The 23,412-nt window shown below is 36.7% G+C and overlaps 3 protein-coding genes and 1 pseudogene across 4 annotated transcripts; 2 read left to right on the top strand and 2 right to left on the bottom strand.

Moving 5' to 3' along the window:
• The first annotated feature begins 1,042 nt into the window (after window positions 1–1,042).
• Window positions 1,043–9,597, top strand: LOC108999895 (squamosa promoter-binding-like protein 1). Of its 2 annotated transcripts, none has more exons than XM_018976785.2 (11): window positions 1,043–1,206; window positions 1,483–2,320; window positions 2,658–2,839; window positions 4,475–5,040; window positions 5,934–6,008; window positions 6,097–6,204; window positions 6,309–6,426; window positions 6,523–6,664; window positions 6,831–6,981; window positions 7,789–8,415; window positions 8,951–9,597. In XM_018976785.2, exons 2-11 carry the CDS (start codon window positions 1,719–1,721, stop codon window positions 9,404–9,406), a joined length of 3,027 nt encoding a protein of 1,008 aa, XP_018832330.2. In that variant the 5' UTR covers window positions 1,043–1,206; window positions 1,483–1,718; the 3' UTR covers window positions 9,407–9,597. The 2 variants fall into 2 exon arrangements, with proteins under 2 accessions (XP_018832330.2, XP_018832324.2); XM_018976779.2 differs by having other exon boundaries at window positions 4,469–5,040.
• Window positions 9,598–12,095: 2,498 nt separating this feature from the next.
• On the top strand, window positions 12,096–13,606 carry LOC108999794 (major pollen allergen Ole e 10-like). Its single transcript, XM_018976691.2, has 4 exons — window positions 12,096–12,174; window positions 12,636–12,718; window positions 12,942–13,242; window positions 13,412–13,606. The coding sequence occupies exons 1-4, from the start codon at window positions 12,096–12,098 to the stop codon at window positions 13,438–13,440; spliced, it is 492 nt and encodes a 163-aa protein (XP_018832236.1). The 3' UTR covers window positions 13,441–13,606.
• Window positions 13,607–18,837: 5,231 nt separating this feature from the next.
• On the bottom strand, window positions 18,838–21,096 carry LOC108999916 (S-adenosylmethionine synthase 1-like). Its single transcript, XM_018976793.2, has 2 exons — window positions 20,985–21,096; window positions 18,838–20,260 (listed from the first exon to the last, which is right to left on the bottom strand). Exon 2 carries the CDS (start codon window positions 20,249–20,251, stop codon window positions 19,070–19,072), a length of 1,182 nt encoding a protein of 393 aa, XP_018832338.1. The 5' UTR covers window positions 20,252–20,260; window positions 20,985–21,096; the 3' UTR covers window positions 18,838–19,069.
• A 1,625-nt stretch (window positions 21,097–22,721) lies between these two features.
• Window positions 22,722–22,874, bottom strand: LOC118343923 (annotated as a pseudogene).
• Window positions 22,875–23,412: the final 538 nt, after the last annotated feature.

Genomic DNA, 23,412 nt, shown 5'->3' with positions numbered 1-23,412 from the left:
AATTACTTATTATATTTTATATTAAAATTTAAAAAAATTATAATGATGAGTTAAGCAACTAAACGAAGCGTAAAATGGAATAACAAAAATAATAAATTACATATTAATTAAATAAAAATATACTATATATAACTTTTTAATACCATTTCCCGTAATAATAATTCTGCAAAGTATCCATTATGGATGTAAGAGAGCGAGGGAGAAAGATACAGACACAGAAAGAGAGAGGAGAAACAGTAGCTCCAACTCCGGAAATGGTGGGGGACCAATTGGGCACATACCCGTGTGTCTTTTGCCCCACTCCCATTATATATAAAATAAAATAAAAAAATTAAAGATTTTCGAAAAAAACAAATATATATTAATGTATAGTGCGAAGATAAAAATTAATATTTTTTTTAAAAAAAGGGTGCTCCTCGGTCATATGAGCTTAATTATTTAAATTTATTACTAATGTAATTGTACTTTTTTTATCTTTTAAATATTTTTTAAATATCTTTAAATATTAAAAAAATACATCACTTTATTATTAGTCACTTTCTACATTTAAAAAAAGTTAAAATATCCTAATGGTAACTTTGAGAGAATAAAATCATGGGATCAAGACCTCAAGTATCATTTTTTTTTTTAAAAAAATAATTTTTTTGGCTTAAAGTTCCTTTATTTTTATTAATCTTTTTAAAAAAACTATAAAAAGCTAGATAAATATAAAGTGTTTTGTAATATTGATTAAGTATTTAATGTTATTCAAGTTTTTAAAGTCTAGAGTAAGATAGATAATTACAAAATGAAAAATGTTATAAAAAAGTCTTATACACACAATTCTACTTCAACATGTGATTTATCTTTTTATATTTTTATTTAAATATATACATATTTAAGTATTAAAATATATAGATTAAAAATAATAAATTACACATTGATTAAAGTTTTCAAGTAGAATTTTATATTATTATCATAATTAGTGTTAACATTTACTTCTTGTGTGTGTGCACCATACAATACCCAATACCATCTCACACCACATCATTCTCACCATCTTGTCTATCTTCATCTTCATCAGCATCCCCATCATCATCGTCCATCCGAATCTTTCGCTCCCACTTGCCTCGCGATTAGTGCGCTTTTTCGGACATCAACTCCCCTCCCTCCCTCGCCCGCCGCCGTCGATCTCCATTTCTTCAGGAACCCACTCCTATTCGGCAGGTGTCTTTAGTTGTTTTCCGTGTTTATTATTGTTATTTGTTATTATTATTATTATTATTATTAGTACTATACAGTATACTGCTTCGTTCTCTGTCATCTCTCAGAGTTTGTAGAGTTTTATTATTATTATTTTTTTAAATTTTAAAAAGCGTTAGTTTCTTTCTTTAGTTCGGTTCATGGTTCTGAGGCTTTCTTTGTAGTTTAATTTGGAGGGTTTGATGGTTAATTAAAGCTTTATTTGGTAGTTCACGGTTTTGGGACTTGCTTTTTGTGTAGTTGATCTCGGAGGCTTTGGTGGTTAATTAAAAGCCTTCCTTGGTATGTGGGTTGCTCTTAATTGGAATCATGGTTGTGTCGGTGTACTGTTTCTGGACTTTTGGGGAAGAAGTGAAGCTGATTAGTTGAGACTTGGGGTTGATTCAATTTTGGGTCTTGAGCTCTGATTTTGTTACTGCAACTGGATTTGATCGGTGGGTTTGGGTTTGGATCTTTTGGGAATTTTTGTTTGATTCATGGAGGCTGGATTTGGAGGTGAAGCTCATCATTTCTATGCTATGAGTGCTGCGGATTTGCGGGTCATGGGGAAGAGGAGTTTGGAATGGGATCTTAATGAGTGGAAATGGGATGGGGATCTTTTCATGGCCAGCCAGTTGAATCCAGTGCCATCAGGTTGCATGGACCAACAATTTTTGCCACTAGGGTCTGGGATTCCTCTGACCGGGGGCTCTTCAAATAGTTCATCCTCATGCTCTGATGAAGTAAATCTGGAAGTTGAAAGAGGAAAGAGGGAATTGGAGAAGAGGAGGAGGGTTATTGTGCTGGAAGATGACAATTCGAACGATGAAGAAGAGGGTACCCTTGCTTTGAAGCTTGGTGGACAGGATTATCAGGTAGCTGAGAGGGAAGCAAGAAACTGGGAAGGAATGGATGGAAAGAAGACTAAGTTGGTTGGGGGTACTTCAAACCGTGCCATTTGCCAAGTGGACCACTGCGGAGCTGATCTGAGCCATGCCAAGGATTATCATAGGCGGCACAGGGTCTGTGAGATGCATTCCAAGGCCACTAAGGCACTTGTTGGAAACAGCATGCAACGATTCTGTCAGCAGTGCAGCAGGTAAGCATTTAGTCCTGGGTTGTTTTGAATTGCCATAGTAGTTTATATCTTTATAATAACTTATTATCATCACATGGCAAATGTGTATTATTAATGATTACCATGGTAATACAAACAACACATATGATGCTGAATTTTACTGAAGAACCTTGGAAAATGGTAGGGATATTCTTGTATTCCAATATGCTCTCGAGGTCTCCCCTTGCACCCCTTGCACACATTGGTTTCAGATAACTTTCCCATGGCTTGCAGTTCAATGTCATGTTCGAATTTTTCATATTCTAGTCTTAGGAACAATCATGCTGTTTATATGATTTGTTGTTAAATTTATGGGTAGGTTTCAGGAACTTCAAGAATTTGATGAAGGGAAGAGAAGCTGTCGTAGACGTTTGGCTGGGCATAATAAACGGAGGAGGAAAACAAATCCCGATACTGTTGTCAATGGAAGCACAATGAATGACGATCAGACTAGTGGTTATATATTGATTAGTCTACTGAAGATACTTTCCAACATGCACTGTATGTTAACATTCTTTGCTGCTCGGGATTATATTGTTTGCTTATTAGTAAACTGATTGCTTACCTATAAAAAAAAAGAGCGATGGTAAATATGGTGATTTATCTTTGAACTTTAATTTCTTCATGCGCAAGTACTCTTGTATGCTTTAGCCGTTGTGAGAATGAATTGCCAGCGGCTCAGGTTTTACTAGAACACCCGCTCCACTATTTGCGGTTATAATAGTAGATGGGGGAAATAAATTTTATCAGAATCTATGTTGATAAAAAAGCTTTATATTTTCATTAAAAGGTCTCAATATTGAAGCATATGGTGATTTGGAGATGAAATAGAGTGGTTTGTTGTGGACCTAATCAATTACAGAATTGATGGGTGAAACATATAGGAGGATTGTATCTCAACTTGTGATGAACCTTGTGAATGTATGTGAATATGGCATCTTACCTAGTCTGAAATTAATGATGAACCAATCTGTTCTCAATTGTGAAGATTTAGGGCCCGTTTGGATTCTTAGGGGATGCTTGGGAAATGAGATGAGATGAGAATTATGTAAATAGTAGTGAAATAGTTTGTAAATAGTAATGAAATGATTTGAGTTAAGTTGTTTTATTGGGTTTTGGGAAATGAGAGAAAAAGTTGAATACAAAGTATTATAAAGTTAAAATATTGTTAAAATATAATTTTTTAATATAATTTTTGTTTTGAAATTTGAAAATGTTGTATTATTTTTTGTGTTTTTTTTTTTTTTAATTTTTATATATCGGGGAACCTCTCCAAGGCAAGGGCCCTTTGGACCCACCCCTGCAAAGTAAACTCAGCATTTGTTTGAGAAAATTGTAATGATTAGATAAAAAAGTTGAAGATTTGAAATTGAATAGTATTTTGTGTTTGAGTAATGTTTGGGAAGGAAATATTTGAGAATATCTGGGAATACTTGAGAGCAGTTGTGTTGCCAAATAGACCCTTAACCTGCATACTTCAGGATTTTTGCGTTTGTTGATTTTAACGTGCAAATGATTTCTTGCTTGAGCAACTGTTATAGCTAGAAAATTCTAAAGTTTAAGGATATGCTTATATATATTTCTCCGGTGCGGATTCAATCAGTGTCAAACATGATCTTTGCCTACTGAATATTTTTGCCTCTCACTGCAGCCTTTTATTTAAAAATCTAGCTCATTTTTATTTTGGACATCGATTGCCAATCAACTTAGCTGTGACATATAGCAGACTCAATCGGTATCATTGTACCTATCTCATTATTATAAGATTGATAGTGAATTAGCCTTTAAGTAGGGCCATTGCTTTTGGAAACACTGACAAAATATTCTATGTTTTACACTGAATGGATACTACCCATTTCAAGTGAAATGGAGACACTGATTGAAATGGCCATTGTGACAGATGTCTTGTGGTTTCTGAAGCTACAATTCACGTCACGGAAGCCACAGAAGGCGTCAGTGAATCCTAGAAAGTGAATTATATTTTGTTATGTCCTTTCTTAATCAATTGGTTGGTAAAGAAGAAGAAGATGTAGTTGTCACTCTTAGTCTGTGATATTATTCTACATATATTTTACATGATAAATATTTTCTATTATTAGTGGAATGAGAGTGTTTTTTTTTTTTCTTGAGTTGTAGCCAATAGATCTGACCAAGCCACGGATCAGGATCTGCTATCTCATTTTCTAAGGAGCCTTGCCAGCCAAACTGGTGAACAAGTGGGAAAAAACATATCTGGGATTTTGAAGGAAGCACCAAATTCGCAAAATGCTGGGAATTCACTTGGAAATTCTGAGTTGGTTTCTACTTTATTCACAAATGGTCCGCATGACCCTTCAAGGACTTTTAAAGATCATCACCCTGTACCTGTAACTGAAATGCCACAGCAAGGCCTTAGAGTAGATGAGGCTCGGGGTGGAGACATACAAACTGCATCTTCTTCAAAACCCTCCATTCTGAGCAGCCCTCCAGTTTACTCAGAAGTCAGAGACAGTACTGCTCGGCAGATCAAGATGAACAATTTTGACTTGAATGACATATATATTGATTCAGATGATGGCATGGAAGATATCGATAGATTGCCTGATCCTGCGAATATGGGGGCTAGCTCCCTTGACTCTCATCAGTCAAGTCCGCCTCAAACCAGTGGACATTCGGATTCAGTGTCTGCCCAGTCACCCACAAGTTCAAGTGGAGATGCTCAGGTACATTTGTAGTCCAAAACATGTATTATGAAGTACAAACCCTCTCTTTGCCTCCTTCCCACGTTAAACATGCAGTACTGTTATGGTGGCCAAGAATGATGTGCCTCATTTTAGTTGATCATGCATTTATCTAGGTTATCATTCTGGACTTGTGGGTTGGAAAAACTTTTGAACTTTTTCGAAGAGGGGGAGGAAGCAAAGCAAAAAAATAAGAAAAGGAATTTTCTTTACTATGTAACAGAGAAAGTGCTCTTTTAATCTGGAGAGATAGGGACCACGCCTAGCGCAGCAGAGGTTGCTAGTTCAACTCCTATCCTACTTCTCCCTTTTGGGCCAGCCACACGTTGAAAATAGAAGAAAAAAACTCTTTTGTAAACCATAAATATCAAAAGATATCATGTAATGTTTTATGAAGTGACTTATAACAGTCTACCCACACTTTTTTCCTTTCTGTTACCCATGTTGGATTGCATTTTTGTTTATATGGTTACCTTGGAAATCTGAATTAAAGGTTCCTGTGGTTTGTTTTATATTCATCTGTTGTCATTTCTCACTCTTTTTTTACCATCCATTGTATAGGATCTGAAGTTCTCTAAGTAGTATACTTGGCTATGCCTATTAATATTAATAAAATTTTACTTATAAAAAAAGAAGTACTATAAATAGTCTAGGTAGCTGACTCCCTTACTTTTGTTTGCTATCTTCCTATTGCCAAATGTACTGTTATAAGCTTTGCCTCTCCTTTACTTTCTTGTTATCATATGAATAATTTGTATGGCCCCCACCCCCCCTGGGGCCAGTTTAAAAGCTGCTTGAAAATGAAGCATGCTGTTTATTATTATATGTGGGGCATCAAGAGGTTGCCTTCATCTAACTTTTCTTCACCATTTCAGAGTCGCACCGATCGAATAGTATTTAAACTATTTGGCAAAGAACCTAATGATTTTCCTCTTGTACTGCGAGCACAGGTAATTTAAACTATACAATTTACCAGTGCCTTTGTTTTGATTTTCCTTCCTTTAATGGCTGAATCATGGAAAATTTTTGAACTTTCAGATTCTTGACTGGTTATCGCACAGTCCCACTGACATTGAGAGCTATATTAGGCCCGGTTGTATAATTTTGACTATTTATCTATGTCAGTCTGAGGCTGCCTGGGAGGAAGTAAGCTTTTGCACTCATGTGACTGTTAATGCTTATCTGCATGTGTGTGTGCATGTATTTCTAAGAGTTCCTGAACTTATAAGTCTTAATTTTGCTTTCTACAGCTTTGCCATGATTTGAGTTCCAGTTTGAACAGGCTTCTGGATGTCTCAGATGACTCTTTCTGGAGAACTGGGTGGGTTTATATCAGGGTGCAGCATCAAATAGCCTTTATTTACAATGGTCTGTCAAATTTAAGTTATTCGACTATATATATCTGAAATTGCCAGATTTTTGGTATGAGGGTTGAGCATTCTTACCAAATCATTCATATTGCAGGCCAGGTTGTAATAGACACATCCTTACCAATCAGAAGTAACAATTATGGTCAAATATTGAGTGTCAAACCTATTGCCATATCGACGTCTGAAAGAGCTCAATTTTCGGTTAAAGGCATTAACCTCACTCGGCCTGCCACAAGGTATGCATTAGCATTCCTGTGAATCTTTCTTGCATTACACTTGAATCCCAAAGCTCTAGAAGTGATGTTAAGCTGCATATGATCTTAATTTTTTTCCCTTACCCATGTGTTTTGAACTGAACCAGCGTACTTCTACAGAGCTGTTCATGTTTTTTCCTTTTTCCAGGTTACTCTGTGCACTTGAAGGTAATTGTCAGGTTGAGGAAAATACTCACGATTCAACAGATGCTCTTGATAACTTTGAGGACCATGATGAGCTCCAAAGCATAAACTTTTCTTGCTCCATTCATGCTGTGAATGGAAGAGGATTCATTGAGGTGCTGTTGTCTTCTATTCCTTTGGGTAGCTTTTGTACATCTTAATGGGCTGAATTTCCGATTTCCTTGTCTCTTTTCCTATTTCTGATTAGGGGTTCCTCTTTCTGATTAAGTTGTGCCTCTTGCGTTTTTAATAAAATCTTCGATTATCTATTAAAAACAAATCGACGTCCTTACCTATTGTTTAATCCTCTAATCCTCATCCCAGATAATGGTTTTACTTGTTTAGTTTCTGAACGGTTGGCTTTAAATAATTTTCTTTTTGTCCGTTTTGCTTTGTCATTATGCTCGGCTTAGTAATTTTCTTTCCATAAGTACATAAGGGTCCATTTAATGTGCTCTTGAAAGAGTAGACATCTGTCTTCTGTGACTCTGTCAATACTTTGGTCAGTAGCAATTGATTATAATAGTGGTAGAAACAGCATAGACATAGGAAGCATGAGCTTCTATTTTCCTTTTTCAACTGTTATTTTTATATCAAATTCTTTTATATGTGGAAAGTTGATTAAAATATGGTGTGGCGTATTTCTTAGCTTTTCTTCTCTACATGTCTTCCTTATAGACATAGGCATGCTAATTTATATTCACATATTAAATCATACACTTGTAAAAAAAAAAACATATTAAATCATACACGATTACTAGTTTTGACTGTATCCTTAGCTCTTAGGATGTTTTTTTAAATCTGATTCTGTCAATAGTTTCAAGCATTTGTTTACAATTCGATCCATCTTAGTAGAAGAGATGAAACCCCTTAACGGTGCCCTTACTGTAATCTGAGGTTTATGTTTTCTTGAATTTATCCAGATTGAAGATCATGGGTTTAGCAGTAGCTTCTTTCCTTTTATAGTTGCAGAGGAGGATGTATGCTCAGAGATCCGCGCTCTTGAGAGTGCATTGGAATCAACTGAAACTAGTGCAGATTTTGTGGGGACCAGAAAGATGGAAGCCAAGAATCAAGCCTTGGATTTCATTCATGAAATGGGCTGGCTTCTTCATAGAAGTCAGTTGAAGTCTAGATTGGGTCGCATGGATCCTAATGAAGACCTCTTTCCTCTTAAACGGTTCAAGTGGCTCATGGAGTTCTCGATGGACCAGGATTGGTGTGCTGTAGTGAGAAAACTATTGGACATCCTGCTTGATGGAACTGTGGGTGCAGGAGAGCACCCTTCCATGAATCTTGCATTAGCTGAGATGGGTCTCCTTCACAGAGCTGTAAGGAGAAATAGTAGGGCATTAGTTGAGCTGCTTTTAAGATATCAAGTTTCAAATGAATTGAGATCTGAAAGCGTGGAATTGTTTGGTGGAGGCAATGAAAGCTTCTTGTTTAGACCTGATGTTTTAGGCCCTGCAGGTTTGACACCACTTCACATAGCAGCCGGTAAAGATGGTTCTGAGAATGTACTGGATGCATTAACCAATGATCTCAAAATGGTAAAAAATTTCTTCTGGCTTATGTCCAAAAATAACCATTTTAAGTTACCTTGATCAGTGCTTTTATATGTTGCTCTTGTTTTGGGCCCCCCTATTCCATATCTATGGTATTTATGCCAGTCCGGTTTCAACTCTCAAAGGCTCAACTAGGTAATTTGCAATTGTAGAATGTGTCATACAGACGAGCTATTCAATATGGTTGCTGGGTTAGCTTTAATACTCCTATTCAAACTAGTTTTTGCAATGTTAGCATAGTTTATCATATCCGATTCGTTTTTTTTAATCTACTAGCCTCATTTTATTGTTTCTGTGGCTGGTCCAGTGAGCCCTGTCCAATGTTCATTTTTCTGAATCCTTTCCCTGGTGTCCAATAGATGGCAAATTGAAATTTCTCCTTTGGTCACTCAATATATAGTCCAAGTGACAAGTCTTTTGTACGTGTTTAGATTGTGAAAGAAGAAATCTTTATTCGTAGCAGTCTAATTATTTCTCTCTTAAATATTATTATAACTTTATACGGGTGGGTCTGATTCAGGTGGGAATTGAAGCCTGGAAGAGTGCGCGTGACAGCACAGGTTCCACACCTGAAGATTATGCTCGCTTACGAGGCCATTTTTCATACATCCACCTGGTGCAGAGGAAAATTAACAAAAGGTCTGCAGCTGGGCATGTGGTGCTCGACATTCCCAGTGCTCCCTCAGACTGCAATGCAAATCAGAAGCAAAGTAATGAGCTGACCACCAGCTTTGAGATGGTCAGCTTTGAGATAGGGGCTGAATCGAGAAGAGTCAGGCAACACTGCAAGCTTTGTGATCAGAAACTGGCTTATGGAACGGCTTGCAGGTCTCTTGTGTACAGGCCCGTAATGCTTTCACTGGTGACCATCGCTGTGGTCTGCGTCTGTGTGGCCCTCCTGTTTAAAAGCTCACCTGAAGTTCTGTACGTATTCCGCCCCTTCAGGTGGGAAATGTTGGGTTATGGTACAAGCTGAGGTGCATTAACTTGAAGCTGATATAGTTTTAAGATAGCATGTAATTGTATGCATTTATAGACTGTAAAGCAGAAACTCCTGTAGAACCCTTGCCTTGGGGAACTTAATAATACTAGTGACATACTTATATAGTGCTCAGTGTACTGGCCTCAGGCTTATTTAGTTCCAATAAGTGCTTTTAATGATTTCAATCTCTCTCTCTCTCTCTCTCTCTCTCTCTCTCTGGGTTTCCCTTTGTATTGGTGAGATTTTTTCCCCCTTTTGGATGAATAAATGAATTAAGGTTGTTGGAAGATGCAATTGCTCTTTTCTTTTCGTGGAATCTCTCTCTTCTTGGTAATGATAGCAAGAGATGAAACAGAAGCTCATCAAAGCTGAATAGTAAATGTGTATGGAAGGAGCATCTTTACCTCCTCTGAAAGTTTCAGTTTTACTAAAGCGTATGCTAAAAGAACAAATGCTACATAAACTAGCTTTGAATTAAAGGGCACTGATTGATGGCTTTCCGCTCTACACCAACGAACCACTATTTCCTCCTCCGTGTCCAATAAATCCGGACCCACCATTTGGGAATTTTCTGGATGAAAAATTTCAGTCAGATCAGATGAAATAGAATCTTATTCCCATGATGAAAAGATTGAATGAGTCTCTTATATGGTTAATCGTAAGCCAACTTTTAGTAATATATTAATATTCGAAATTGGTTTTGTACAAAACTTATATAATTTTTGAAAAATATATGCTGGCCAGTAGAAATTTATTGCTGTATATGTAACTACTGACAACATAATCGTTTGAAAGAGTACATTACGTATGGAATTTCAACAGTCACCTGCAATATATGAATGAGATGAGCATCGGTATATTTGTTTTGTAATAAAGTGAGAGAGAAATAAATATACTAATTTTATAGCGAGTATTGTTACTTATAATAACATCCTAACTGCATATTATCACCGGCATGACATGAGATATTGACATTCCTGTCACATTAATTAGAAAAATGATTAGCTTGATTGGATATGGTGTTTCATTAGACGTTATAAATAGGATTTTCTTTTTTCTTTTATAGCGTGAAGAGATCCCACGAAGGTAAAGTTTTCCAACCAAAGAAAAAATAGAACTGTTCATGCTCTTAGAACAAACTTGACCCTAGCTAGAAGTTTACATTTCTTGGTAGGATCCATTAAAGTTTACATATACCCTCACTCCTACACTTGTTTAATTGCAAGGACTTGATGCTTCCAGATCTCCCAATGGATCCATCGTATTTGAGCTTCAAATCAAAGAAGAATCTCAACCGTTTGGAAAGGAGATGAAGCTCATCAGGGCTCCCAATCCCCAGATATGGTTCTAAACATTCAGTTCATGTTAGGGGTCTCGAAAGTGTGAAATCTGGGTGGAAGTGCTTTCTGCATGACTGCTGGTATGTGCAAATGAGAGTTACAACTTACTAGAGAACTAAATGCATGCTTGATGCCAGTGGAGAAGTAAAAATGCCGATTGATCAGATGTTTGAACATGTAAGAGGAGTGACTGCTATACGTGCAGTCATGCTAGTTTAACACAATACGAGTAGGTAGAAGAGCACGTAGGAGTGGATTCTGCTGGTAACAATCAGGAAACACATTATGTGAGGGAGGGACGAGGAAGAATATAGGCATGACAGATATCAAAAGCCAGCATGATCATGTCTATAAAACATTTAGTAACGTGTTAACATTTAATATAAGAGAAATGCTTTAACCACAAAGAGTTTTAATAAGAGTAAACTCACAAATTGACATGGTTTGATGTGGTGCGCCAAATTATAAAGTTACTTTTATTGTAAAATACATTTAATGTACCATATGAATCCATGTCAATTTGGTTTCAACTCATAATACTACAGACGTTTGAGGATGTTTCCTTTTTTTGGTTTCAACCGAAAGAAGAATCCTTCATTTTTACAGTGATAAAGGTGGATGAGTTTTTGTTTCTCTCAGGAAAAAAGACTGAATTTGTTCCACATTGAAACTCAGTGTTGATTATATACAATGGTTGAACACTAACTCAATCAATTTAGGCAATAACCTTGGAGCCTGATGCATTAGCTATTAGCTCTACTCTAATTATTATAATTAGAAAATGCACTGGTTAACCACGTACAAGATGAGGATTCCATGCATGCAAAATCCCCCAAAATTGCTACACTTGTTTGAGGAAAACCACCTACAATTTTTTGGGGCATTTTGTATGGCATAAACAGGAAAATTAGTCATACAAAAATGGAACCCAAAGTTTCCATTAAAAAAAAAAAAGATGAAGAAGAAGAACAGAATCCGAAAGGAAATACTTTCGAGTCAGTCCAATTTATTCTTATTACTTCAAAAAATAAATAAATCTTGAAACTAGCAATTAGCAGAGTCCACATTTTCTGCTTTATCCAAGCTGGTAAACTAATTGGACGCCTCGCATATATCAATATTTCAATTCTAACCTCATAAGCAATCTGTCCTACGTACTCCAAGAAAGAAAAAAAGCCAACCTTTAACTGCAGGGCACTATTGGTAGTTTTGTATTTAACTATCTGTCAGGCATTCTCTGATCACAACACTATATCTACCTCTCAACTGTGCATGCCCTCTTCACCAATCTCTCCTTTTTCTGTCTCTCTTTGAGTTGTTTGCCTTTGCAGTGACAGATGAAAATGAAGGCTGCCAGAGGGACATTTGCAATTTTCCTTCCTTTGGCCCTGGCTTTTCTCCTGTCTTTTGCTGCTTGCACTGGTGTGTCTTGCTTTTCTCTAGCTCCTAGACCACCACTAATTATTTAGCTTTATGCATATCATTGAATTCATCTAAAATGCACAAATTAAATTCATAGCAATACCTCTTTCAAGAGCATGCATTCTAAGGTCATGATCACCTGTCCTATCGTGCTGTCTGTTCAAGTTTTTATTACCTTTTTCTCTAATACTTACAAATGTATATGTTTGTTTTTGTTCTGCTCCTATTTTGTTACAGTAGTATCTGTCAGAGTTTTTATTACCTTTGCACATGCCCATTCATCTGCTTTGATTTGGATTTGATGAATGCTAAATGAAATGCCAACTGTAGAGCCATTTTGGATGAAGTCAGTGGACTCTACTTTAAAACCGTAGATGATCATGTTTGTAGTTCTATAGTTTTTGGGCTGATACAGATAGTGGTAGTTCTCTATACCTCTAAATGTCATAATCGCCATGTAGAGTCAAGGACGTCGAAGGTGAATGGAAAAAGGCAGCAGGCTGCAATTTTTTCAAGGTCTCATGTGAATGGAAAAAAGTTGCAGGTAATTTTTTTTTTACATCTCTATTATCTTCCAGCCCTTCCAAATTCCAATGGTCTCTTCAGCTCTTTCTGTAGCATAAATCTGAATGGACAGCCAATCAAAATAACAACAATGGCCATTTCTTTTCTTGTCTTCAATTCAATCTGCATTATTAACTTCATAAGGAGAATGTTTTACTTTTCAAGGCCTGATTTATCTCTCTTTGACGTCAAATGTCTTGTAGCATGCAAAAGCAGGCGAGAACAAAGCTTTGTATTCAGATAGAGCAAGAAAGGATTCGTCGAATACGTGGTGCATTGCTAAGCCTTCCATAGATAATGAAAGACTTCAGCACAACGTGGAATACAGCTGCGCACAAGCTCATGTCAACTGTAGTAGCATTCAGGCCGGAGGTAGCTGCTTCCATCCAAACAATGTAAACTCACATGCCTCTGTTGTCATGAATCTCTTCTACCAGACTGCCGGGAAGCACCACTGGAACTGCCATTTCAATGCAACTGGTCTCATCGTCTTTGTCAACCCATGTAAGTTTTCCACTATGAACTTCTCTTTTGACGAAGCTAACGTACGTTGAGGAAATCAGAGGTTTTCATAATTGATTAATGTAGTAGCAATATTATGATTGTCCTGGGGATTAGTTTCTGATTTATGCTTGATCAGTTTGTCTTTTTTGATGATGTTTTGGCTTGGCAGCTTTTGGCAATTGCCAGTATCCAGCTTGATTAGAGAGCTCAGGGATAAGAAGTACTGAAGAAATTAAGAACATACTCATGTTTCAGTCGAATAAGTCAGAAGGTTGTCACAGTAGTGGTTGTAATGGATGAGATAGACAAAGCTCGATACTGAATAAGAAACAAAAGGCAGTCGTGGTTTTTATTTTGGCATAATTAAGATCTGATTGAATTCCATACAAAAAGATTTTTCGAGTTGTCTGAATTTGAGGTTTTAAGTAGTACGGTGATAAACGCATAAAGTAGGCTCTACGTATTATTAAACACTTAATGTTATCTAAAAAATTCACATTATTAATAATAAATTTTGTAGAACGTACTTCATATGTCTATCTTTCTTTTCTTTTTCGTGAAATTCTTAAATGCTAGATCGAGGATATGTCAACCCAACAATGTGGTAATTGCATTCGATTTAAAGTGAAGTTAAAAAAAGGATTAATAAAAACAGTTTCGCTTCTAAGCGGTCCCACAGATATTGTGCATATAGTAGCCTCCCTTTCATCTGTTGCTCAGAAATTTCACCAAACCCAAAATAGCCTCATTCACACGGTATAACTCTCCAAACAGAAAAGGAATATAGCCCAGGCTGATAGCACTTCCGTTTGCCCCTCTCTACTTCCGTCTCTTTGCATCGCTGGACGATAGCAAGTTCAGTTCCACTGCCACCAGTTCGACGCCAACCATCCGTTGCCTACCTTGGTGTTGCCCACCATCTCAGATTCTCTAGTTCCCTTCTCTTACCATTCTCTTCTATTTTCCCTTATGGTGATTTGTTGTTCGACGTTGCCACCAACCACCACGTTGCTCACACCAGTTCCAGCCCTTAATATCTACTCCTTCGCTATCATCCTCCACGCCGTGAGTTTTATCCTCTATAATAGAACCCACAATAGCCCCTCCACATCAATCCCGAATCTGGAAGCCACTGCACACACACACACACTTACATAGAGAGAAAGACTAGTGCACTACGTTTAGCCTTCGTTAACCCACCCAACAAAAACCACCATCATGGTAGCCCAAAACCCACCGTGTGCCACCACCCCTTGCCACAAAAAAAAAAAAAAAAAAAATCGCTGCACCATGAGACAATCGAGCACTGCATAGCACCACAAGGAAAGTGCACTGTGAAGCCCCACATCTAACCTTCGTAGCCAGTCTTGAACCACCATGAAAATAGCCTAGACGCCGTGTCCCAACCGCCTAACAAACCTCTGTTTTTGCACCTAAAAAACAGAGCACAATTTCTTCCCATGCACGATAATCCCGCAAGCTTCCTCCGCCACAGTGCCACCGCTACCTTCAGCCCATGGGAAACCAGCAACCCCATGGCCCCTTAGTACCCTGTCGCATGATTAAACTGCCATAGTTGAACCACTGCACCTCCCAACACCACGACCGATAGCACCCAACACCACCGTAACACACAAATCTCTTTTGTTTTTCATACCAAAAAAAAAAAAGGAGTGGTGAGCATCCTATGAAAACCACACCAAAGGATTCCCACACACCACAGATTTCACGGCCATGAAGTCAAAACAATGCTCAACTCAGATCTATATTTTCTCAGCTCAATTCCGACTCATATTGTTCTTTTTCCTCTAATTCAGTCGCAGCCGTCGACTCTACCGCAGGTCGCTCTCTCGGGCTCCATCGCCGTTGACCCCAACTGTGCCTTCGTTGATCTCCACCTAGACCCACTGCCACGCCCAACCCTCCTCAGTGAGCAGCTGTCCGAATCTCTGTCTCTCTCTTGTATGTTCTTCTTAAATGGTGGTGGGAATCTGATGTTGTGCATCCACATGATAGTTGTAGTGGGAAGCTTACGTGTAACATAACTGGGCTATTAATTGGAAGTGGTTGGACGGACCCGTGCTAAGAGCACTCTCATTGGATTAGCCAAAGTTAAAGGACGGTTTTGATGAATGCAAGAGAAATTTGAATTTCGACTATTCCATTCATATAAATCTCTACATTGAAATAGTTATTTTTTCATTATGTGATAATAAAATAATATAAGACGAATTTGGTTTTGGTTATTCATATTAAATCTTCACATTAGATTATACATTTATTCATTATATGATAATGAATAACTAATAATTTAAAAAATATTTAATTTTTTTAATTATTAATTTATTTAATTTTATCATATTTTACTATTCTACTTATTATATGTTAATTAATAATCATGTTCTTATTAAATTAATATATCATTAAATCAAATTAATATATTATTTGTGATAAAATATATGATAGAAAGAAAGGAAGAGAGAAATAATTAATAAAATATGTATTTGATGTATGTACAGTAATCTTTAAATTTAGAAAAACTTTTAAAAGTCACTGTAGTTAAATTCTAAATATTTGGAATTTATTAATCTAATGTAAGCATATTTTATTTTTTAATAGCTAAATATTCATTAGATTTAACTTTTAACTAATCCAAAAAAAGTGCTCTAAGGATTTAAAAAGTTACTGCAGGAGTTCCATTAAACTGGTGGCCACCGAATTCAAGTCACTATGACCACTTTTTGCGGCAAAGTTTGTCGCCATGAAAACCGCTTATATTTCCGAAAGAAAAGGGCCAAACCAAATTCAAATACGACGTAATAGACTACTTGTAATGAGAATCAAGGACAATTCTGATTGGGCTAAAGGACGAGCCAATGCCTTTTAGAAATACAATTATTTTTAAATATTTTTAAATTATTTCATTATTATTTATAAATTATTTATTATATAATATTTTATTATTATTTATCAATATTTTAAAATATTCTTAATATCTAAATAGAATTTTACTATTTTTAAGTTTCACATATCACACCACAATTTTTTTATTTTTTTAAATTTTTTTTGATTTATTCTTTTTAAAATAATTAAATTCTTCTACTTATTATTTATATACCACATATTTAATAAAAAAAATTAAAAAAAATGGTATATGAGACTTATAAATAAAATTTTTTATTTAAATTAGACTAATTATTTGGGTCTAGAAAGTGGGACAGCTCACATGCGCTGTCGGCCTTGGGGGCGGGCCCTATGTGACGTATGTTAAGAGTATTAAAAATGATTTAAATTGGGAAGATTTTTATAAAATATCTTATAAAATAATATTATTTTATAATATTATTGTAAACAGCTCCGCTATGTACAGTCACGAAGGGGAGTCGGCATGCAATCGTCTGACACAAGCGTCACATTAGTGTTATTAAAAAATAAAAAAAATAAAAAAAAAGGTTGAAGAAGAATTTTCAAACCCAGTGTAAATCTCTCTGGTTCGTAATTTGCAAATCTCTTCGTAAACCCAATTTCTGTTCTCCCTATTCCACTGCAACTCAAACAATCTCTCTTTGACCAGATTGGTGTCTCCGTTGAGGAGAAAAAAAGTTGTATAGAAGAGTGATGGGCTAACAAGTGGATTGAGAAACCGTCCAACTTGAACTTAAGTGGTATATAAGAGGGAAATTATTTGAAAGCTATTGATTTCTTTTGAGGAGTTTGGTTTGTGATACTGACGCACCTTCTTGCCGTCCATAGTTCTATTATTCTTTTTCCTCCTTCGTGTAGTGTGAGTTTGTCCAGTTCAGTTTGATGGTGTTGTATAATTTCACAAAAAGAGTTACCAAGATCTCAAGAAGTTGTTGATTCTCTCTCTCACAAAAAATAAATAAATAAAGAAGCAGAAGTGAGATGGTCGGAGCTTAGAGTTCAAATTTACCAAGACATAGAGGGAGAGAGAGAGGTTGAAGGAGAAGGGGGTGGGGGGAGGGGGCATATAGGGAGAGGTGGGCCCACGATTGCACCACGATTGCATTGGGCGACTGTATTTAGCTTTTTTCTATTGTAAAATATATTGTACAATATTTGATGTGTATATTATTACTCAAAGAGTATATGCTTACTGGATGTAACGCCTCAATAAAAAGCCTAAATTACATGATCTATATTCTAAAAGGACTAGTCAATGATATAATTAGAGTCTCATTAGAACCTTATAAAGAGTAAGAACTTCTCATTCTCAAACAATATGAGATTCCATACATCACTTATCCCTATCTATATCATATGGAGTATCACACTGGATCTGAGCGTAAGTTGTGGAAATGGATGAGGAGTAGTTACTGAATAGGATTTTGTGATAGGTGCAACGTCATCTATGCTCTAAAAGTAGCTAATTTTTCAAATCAATGAAGAAGAAAAGTAACAATGTTAATGTGGGATTATGGGGATATTATTTCTGGTGCTTGTAGAAACATGCTAGTAACTAACTAAAATAAAACGGAAAGAAAACGTAGACCACGGCCTACTTTTTTCTCCAAAATTTCCATTCATCTGTATTTTTTCAGTTGGTTTTCTAGTTTTTTCCCGTTAGCACCGTTCAACCATGTCGATCTGCTGCTTTCCGAAGGCTTAGGGCTGACATGCGCCCCTCTAGGAGCTTCTCCAGGTGCCGATCGTCCAGATGGCGGAAGAAGTCCGCACATATGTGCGGTGCGTACGCCTCATGCCATGCGTGAAATCCACGCACCGTCGCACCTCAAAGAGCTCTCTGCTACCACACACGGCAGTTTCGGGACGCATCGGATCTTCTTGATCCGACTGTTCTCTTCACTCCAGATGTGGTGTGTGGCCTGCATGAGTCGACACCGCCAGTAACGACCCTCTGCCAATGATCCATCACAGTTTTCAATTGCAACACTATGTTACCACTTTCTCTAACCAAGAATTGAGTAAAAGTAGACGTGAAAGTTTCTTCCAGCCAGTCTAGACCAACAAGTTGTAGTACACAACTTTTGGCTCCATATCTCTCTTTTTATTTTTCGTGTTGTAATATGTTGGTTTGAGAAGACTGTAGGGGACTCTCAGTCCATTAAATCTTGTATATTCTAACCGCTAGTTTATCTATGAATGTTCTACTTTGCTGAAAAAAAAAAACAAACTAAAACGGTGTGTACCAGAGTTGGCTGGCTGGCCATGCATTTAAAAGAAGATTGGTAAGGTTTACTCAGTTCCATACCATTGAAGGCATCTGATAAAATTGCTAAGCTGTAAGCAAACTGACGTAGACACCTACAAAGATGAAAGACAAGTTTCAAGTAGTTTCAGTTTATTTTCCTTCCAATAAAAAGCCCTACAGGCTACAGCAGCTTGCTGCTGGTCACAACCAAAAGGTCCAAAACTCATAATCTCCAACTTTGGGTCTTTGGAGCCATCATCTTTAGATTGAGATGTATGCACTCAGAGTATTTGAGATGCAATGAGAGAGAGAGAGTTTTTGCCAAAGAACACAACACTACAAACAATTTGTTACAGCCCCGCTGCTATATTCTGCAAGCACTCACATGTTCAGCAGCTCTTTACTAATTAGGATGCCATCAATTTGACAAATTCTCATATTTTTCATTCCACCAATATTGGTAACAAGATTACATAAAAATCAAATTTAAAAAAAAAAAAAAAAAAGAAATAGTAAACGGAAAACTTAGTAAGGGATTAGAACATTGGATAAAAGTTCAAAATAAAGTGCAGCAGCAAGTAACACTCGAATTATTCATCAAGTACCAATAAAACAAGCATTTAAGCAGGCAGCAGATGGTGCGTTAGATGGATCTTAAGATTGAGGCTTCTCCCACTTGAGGGGCTTCACAACCTCCCAGGTGAAGTCAGGGTCATCCCTACCGAAGTGTCCATAGGCGGCAGTCTTCAAGAATCTACCATTGCCACCCCTCTTCAGGTCAAGGTGAATGGTAATCATTCCTGGCCTGAAGTCGAAGTTCTCCTTCACAATTTTGAGGATCTCCTTGTCGGGGATTTTTCCAGTTCCGTATGTCTCAACAAAAACTGACAAGGGCTCAGGCACACCAATGGCATAAGAGACCTGCACCATGCACCTGCGAGCAAGCCCGTTCGCAACAATGCTCTTGGCAGCCTGCCTGACAATGTAAGCACCACTCCTGTCCACCTTGGTTGGGTCCTTTCCAGAGAAAGCACCACCACCATGGGCTCCCCAGCCACCGTAAGTGTCAATGATGATTTTACGCCCGGTGAGACCTGCATCACCATGAGGGCCACCAATGACAAAGCGACCTGAAGGATTAAGGTGGAAGATGGTCTTCTCATCAAGGTACTTCTCAGGGATGACAGGCTTGATAACATGCTCCTTAAGGTCAGCAGCAATCTCATCATTTGTGACAGTCTCGTCATGTTGGGTGGAGATGAGCACAGTGTGGACACGAACTGGAACCATGGCACCATTCTCATTGTAGTACTCAACAGTCACTTGGGTCTTACCATCGGGTCTCAACCAGGGGCAAGTGCCATTCTTCCTGACCTCTGTTAGGCGAGCTCCAAGCTTGGTTGCAAGGACATGGCTAAGAGGCATGTATTCAGGGGTTTCATCAGTGGCATAGCCAAACATATGGCCCTGGTCACCAGCACCAATCTCCTCAGGGCGCTTGGTGAAGTGGCCGTGGACACCCTGGGCAATATCAGGGCTCTGCTGCTCAATGTTGACCAGAACCTTGCAGTGGTCTGCATCAAGACCCACATCATCGGAAACAAAGCCAATAGTACGGCAGGTATCACGAACAATCTTCTCATAGTCTATGTCGGCCTTAGTGGTGATCTCTCCAAAGACCATGACCATGTTGGTCTTGGTACATGTCTCGCAGGCAACCTTGCTGTCAGGGTCCTGGACAAGGCAGGCATCAAGCACTGCATCGGAGATCTGATCGCAGAGCTTGTCGGGGTGACCCTCGTTGACAGATTCAGAGGTGAATAGAAAGGTTTCCATTATCTCAAGCTGCACATCGACAAAAATACATTCAACAACATCTTAATATAATAAGCAGCAGTGAATTTCTCATAAAACAAGTTCGCTTGGTGACCGACAAGAGGTCTAATCAAGACTAAAGACTATAGAATTCGGAACAAAAACAAGTATAACCTCATGACTGATAAAAAGTTCACCCTTTGTGCAACAGATAAAGAAATTGAGGATAATTCTAATTCAATCTTGTCTACAAGTACCAGATTCCTTGGGCACTAGATATAAAGTTGTAAAGAATCGAAAGCCCCAAAGAACAATATTGACGTCAACTACCAAAGAAAAGAAGTCGAGTCCTCACTAAATTAGGAAATAAATATATTCCGTTAAACAGTGACTTGCCTCATCTCCTGCGGGACTGGCCCATCCCCACAAGAAACGGAGACCCAAATTGACAGATCTTGTAAAGGAGGCAAAAGCATTCACGACCGACACAACTCAAAACTTCAATACAAAAGAAAAAAAAAAAAAACAAGACGAGAGAAACACAGGCCCAAACAGAGAAATCACAATCAGATCTACTACATAGCCAACAATGTTGCGTGTCTCTGAGATCCTAGAACATGCGAACGAAACAAACTACCAGACCAACAAAACATGCGAACGAAACAGCAGAAAACATATAGATCTGCAAACATCGATGATCAAACTAAGAAAAACACTAATCCAAATGCGCTTAAAGAAGCGAAACAAGGGATACCTGCAGGGACAGATGGTTCCGAAAACTCAGATTACGGGTTCGTGTGTGCTTGTATGTGCGTGCTGATGCGCCCCAAACAAGCAAAACTGGACGACGTTTCTAAACCTTACAACACTAGCTATTTATAGAGGGAAAGGCGCTCTGTGACTTGTTACCTGGATCTACGGTTTGGATTCCTTTTCTGATAGGTGGGGGGAATCTCAGATCTAACGGCTGTTGTTTAGTTGCGTGTAAAAAGTCCCAATATTGCTGCGTTAGGTTGTATTTGGATGTTGAAGTGAGTTGAGTTGAGATGATAAAATATTGTTAGAATATTATTTTTTAATATTATTATTATTTTGAGATTTGAAAAAGTTGAATTGTTTATTATATTTTATATTGAGATTTGAAAAAATTATAATGATGAGTTGAGATGAGTTTGCCCGTCTTCGGATCAAGGTCTTTTTCTTTTTAAGCATCCCTACGGTGTGATATGCGCATATGGTTGAATTGCTTACATTTTAAGATTTAAATTTATTTTCTAAAATTTATATGGAGTTACCTATAAAAGCCCAAAATGTCATAAATTTCATGTTGATAATTTAATCTCGAGTAATTGTATAAGTTTTAAATATACAAATCTCATCCAATCTATTTGTAAAATAGTAGATCCTATTATGAAAATATTAAAAAATTATAATTTTTTTAGTCGGATCCACTTTTTTAACAAAAAAAAACTTAAACTTGAATTTAAGATTACTCTTTAATCTCTTATTTTCATGTTGGTGCTTAATTAAATAGTTTTCAATACTCCTATAAAAAAAATAATTTTAAATACTTCCACCTCAGTAAATTACGATAAATAAAAAATATAAAATTTTTTTGAAAGGAGTCAATAGTAGTGTTAAGTGAATTTGTTTTTTATTTTTATTTTTTGTTTTTATATGGTGAAGAAAGAGAATGAAAGATGCAATTAGATTACGTTGAATTAGGGTTGGAAGTATGCGATGTGAGATAAGGTTTTAAATAATTTGTGTGGGCTCATAATGTTTGTAAACAATGGTATGTTACAAGCATGCTCTCACTCCTCCATTCAAAAATGGGGACTTACGGTAAAGTTCATGAGAGGTTCGTATGGTAGCCCTGCCGTATTAAAAAAGATAAGAATTTAGAGCCGTTAGATATAAGAAAAACTTGTGGACAGGATTGGTTGGGGGAGTTGGGGTGGGGGGGTTGGTAAGGAGGAAGCGAGTGACATTTTGCCTGATTTTGTTGATAAGGATCATAGGGCTGCTAATTGTGCTCTAATTTGACGATTTTGGCGTCGTAATTTACCGGTATATTTGGGTCATTCACCAACCCTAACCGGTCATCCGTTTCTTAGCTTAAGCCTTTTTTTATTTTTCTCCCCTTCCCTTTTTTCTAGGAAGATTCATAATTTATTTTGTTTTCACATCTTTAAATCATTTAAGTCATGCAACTCAAATCTTGGATATAATTTAAGAATATACTCTTTCTATATATATATATATAATTTTTTTTTTAAATGAAAGCCAGTTTTAAATGGTAAATACAATATTTTAAAAATAAATAATATTAAGTACAAACTTCAAATAGACAAGTTCTGTATAAAATTTTTGTAAAAAAATAGATTTCACTAAAAAAGAATGATTTTTTTATTTTACACTTTTTCAAAATAAGGTTAACTTTTTTATAAAAACTTGTGCGAATCTTATTTATAATTTAAAATTTGTACAAATTATTTTTTTCTAAAAACTATTAATCAAATTTTTTTTTTTTTTCCCACGCTTGAGAGACCTTAGGCAAGCACCCCTCCTAAGTGCAATGGAGGTAACTAGCCTAGATCATGGCCTTCTTGATCACACATCGACCCGTCCGTCAGGTAAGTAGACAAAGCTAGTTTTACAATGCCATTTATGTCCTTGAAATCTTGAAAACTAACTTCATATGCATATCAACTTATTAAAGAAAATATTTATGGCTGAAACATATGATCTATAAGAGTACTATAACTACGACTAAGGAAGAAAGGTACAATAATGTTGTCCTCCAAGTCCAAATTTGTCTTAAATTTATAATATCACAGTGACGATATATATATAGATATATGTATATGAGCGGTCTTAAATATATATTTGTCATCATGTAATAGTAGATATTGAATATTTAAAAAATATTTTTCTCTAATTACTGCATACATATCCCAATTATAGGCTGTAAGGCTGAATAAAGTAGGACTAGGTGATCAAGGATTACATATGGATTCTATTATATATATATATATATATATATATATATATATAATCAGTTAAAGCAAGAAGTATATGCTGTTGAGTAATATTCTTCAATAATTAATAAAGCTGATATAGCCACTAATTAATTTAATTGGCAGCTATATTATAATATTATACGTACACCCATTATGCAA

Source organism: Juglans regia, chromosome 11 (assembly GCF_001411555.2).
Source record: "Juglans regia cultivar Chandler chromosome 11, Walnut 2.0, whole genome shotgun sequence".
In the NCBI taxonomy this organism is placed as follows: Eukaryota; Viridiplantae; Streptophyta; class Magnoliopsida; order Fagales; family Juglandaceae; genus Juglans; species Juglans regia.
Note: the sequence above shows the minus strand (reverse complement) of the source record. Positions and strands in the feature narration are given on the sequence as shown.

What these genes read in the sequence shown, in the direction of transcription:
- LOC108999895 (XM_018976779.2), top strand. Translation starts at nt 1,719, where the DNA reads ATGGAGGCTGGATTTGGAGGTGAAGCTCATCATTTCTATGCTATGAGT. An exon ending in GTTCAAGTGGAGATGCTCAG is followed by an intron (nt 5,041 to 5,933) that starts GTACATTTGTAG and finishes TCACCATTTCAG; the next exon opens with AGTCGCACCGATCGAATAGT. An exon ending in CTCTTGTACTGCGAGCACAG is followed by an intron (nt 6,009 to 6,096) that starts GTAATTTAAACT and finishes TTGAACTTTCAG; the next exon opens with ATTCTTGACTGGTTATCGCA.
- LOC108999794 (XM_018976691.2), top strand. Translation starts at nt 12,096, where the DNA reads ATGAAGGCTGCCAGAGGGACATTTGCAATTTTCCTTCCTTTGGCCCTG. An exon ending in GTCTTTTGCTGCTTGCACTG is followed by an intron (nt 12,175 to 12,635) that starts GTGTGTCTTGCT and finishes ATCGCCATGTAG; the next exon opens with AGTCAAGGACGTCGAAGGTG. An exon ending in CATCGTCTTTGTCAACCCAT is followed by an intron (nt 13,243 to 13,411) that starts GTAAGTTTTCCA and finishes TTGGCTTGGCAG; the next exon opens with CTTTTGGCAATTGCCAGTAT.
- LOC108999916 (XM_018976793.2), bottom strand. Translation starts at nt 20,251, where the DNA reads ATGGAAACCTTTCTATTCACCTCTGAATCTGTCAACGAGGGTCACCCC.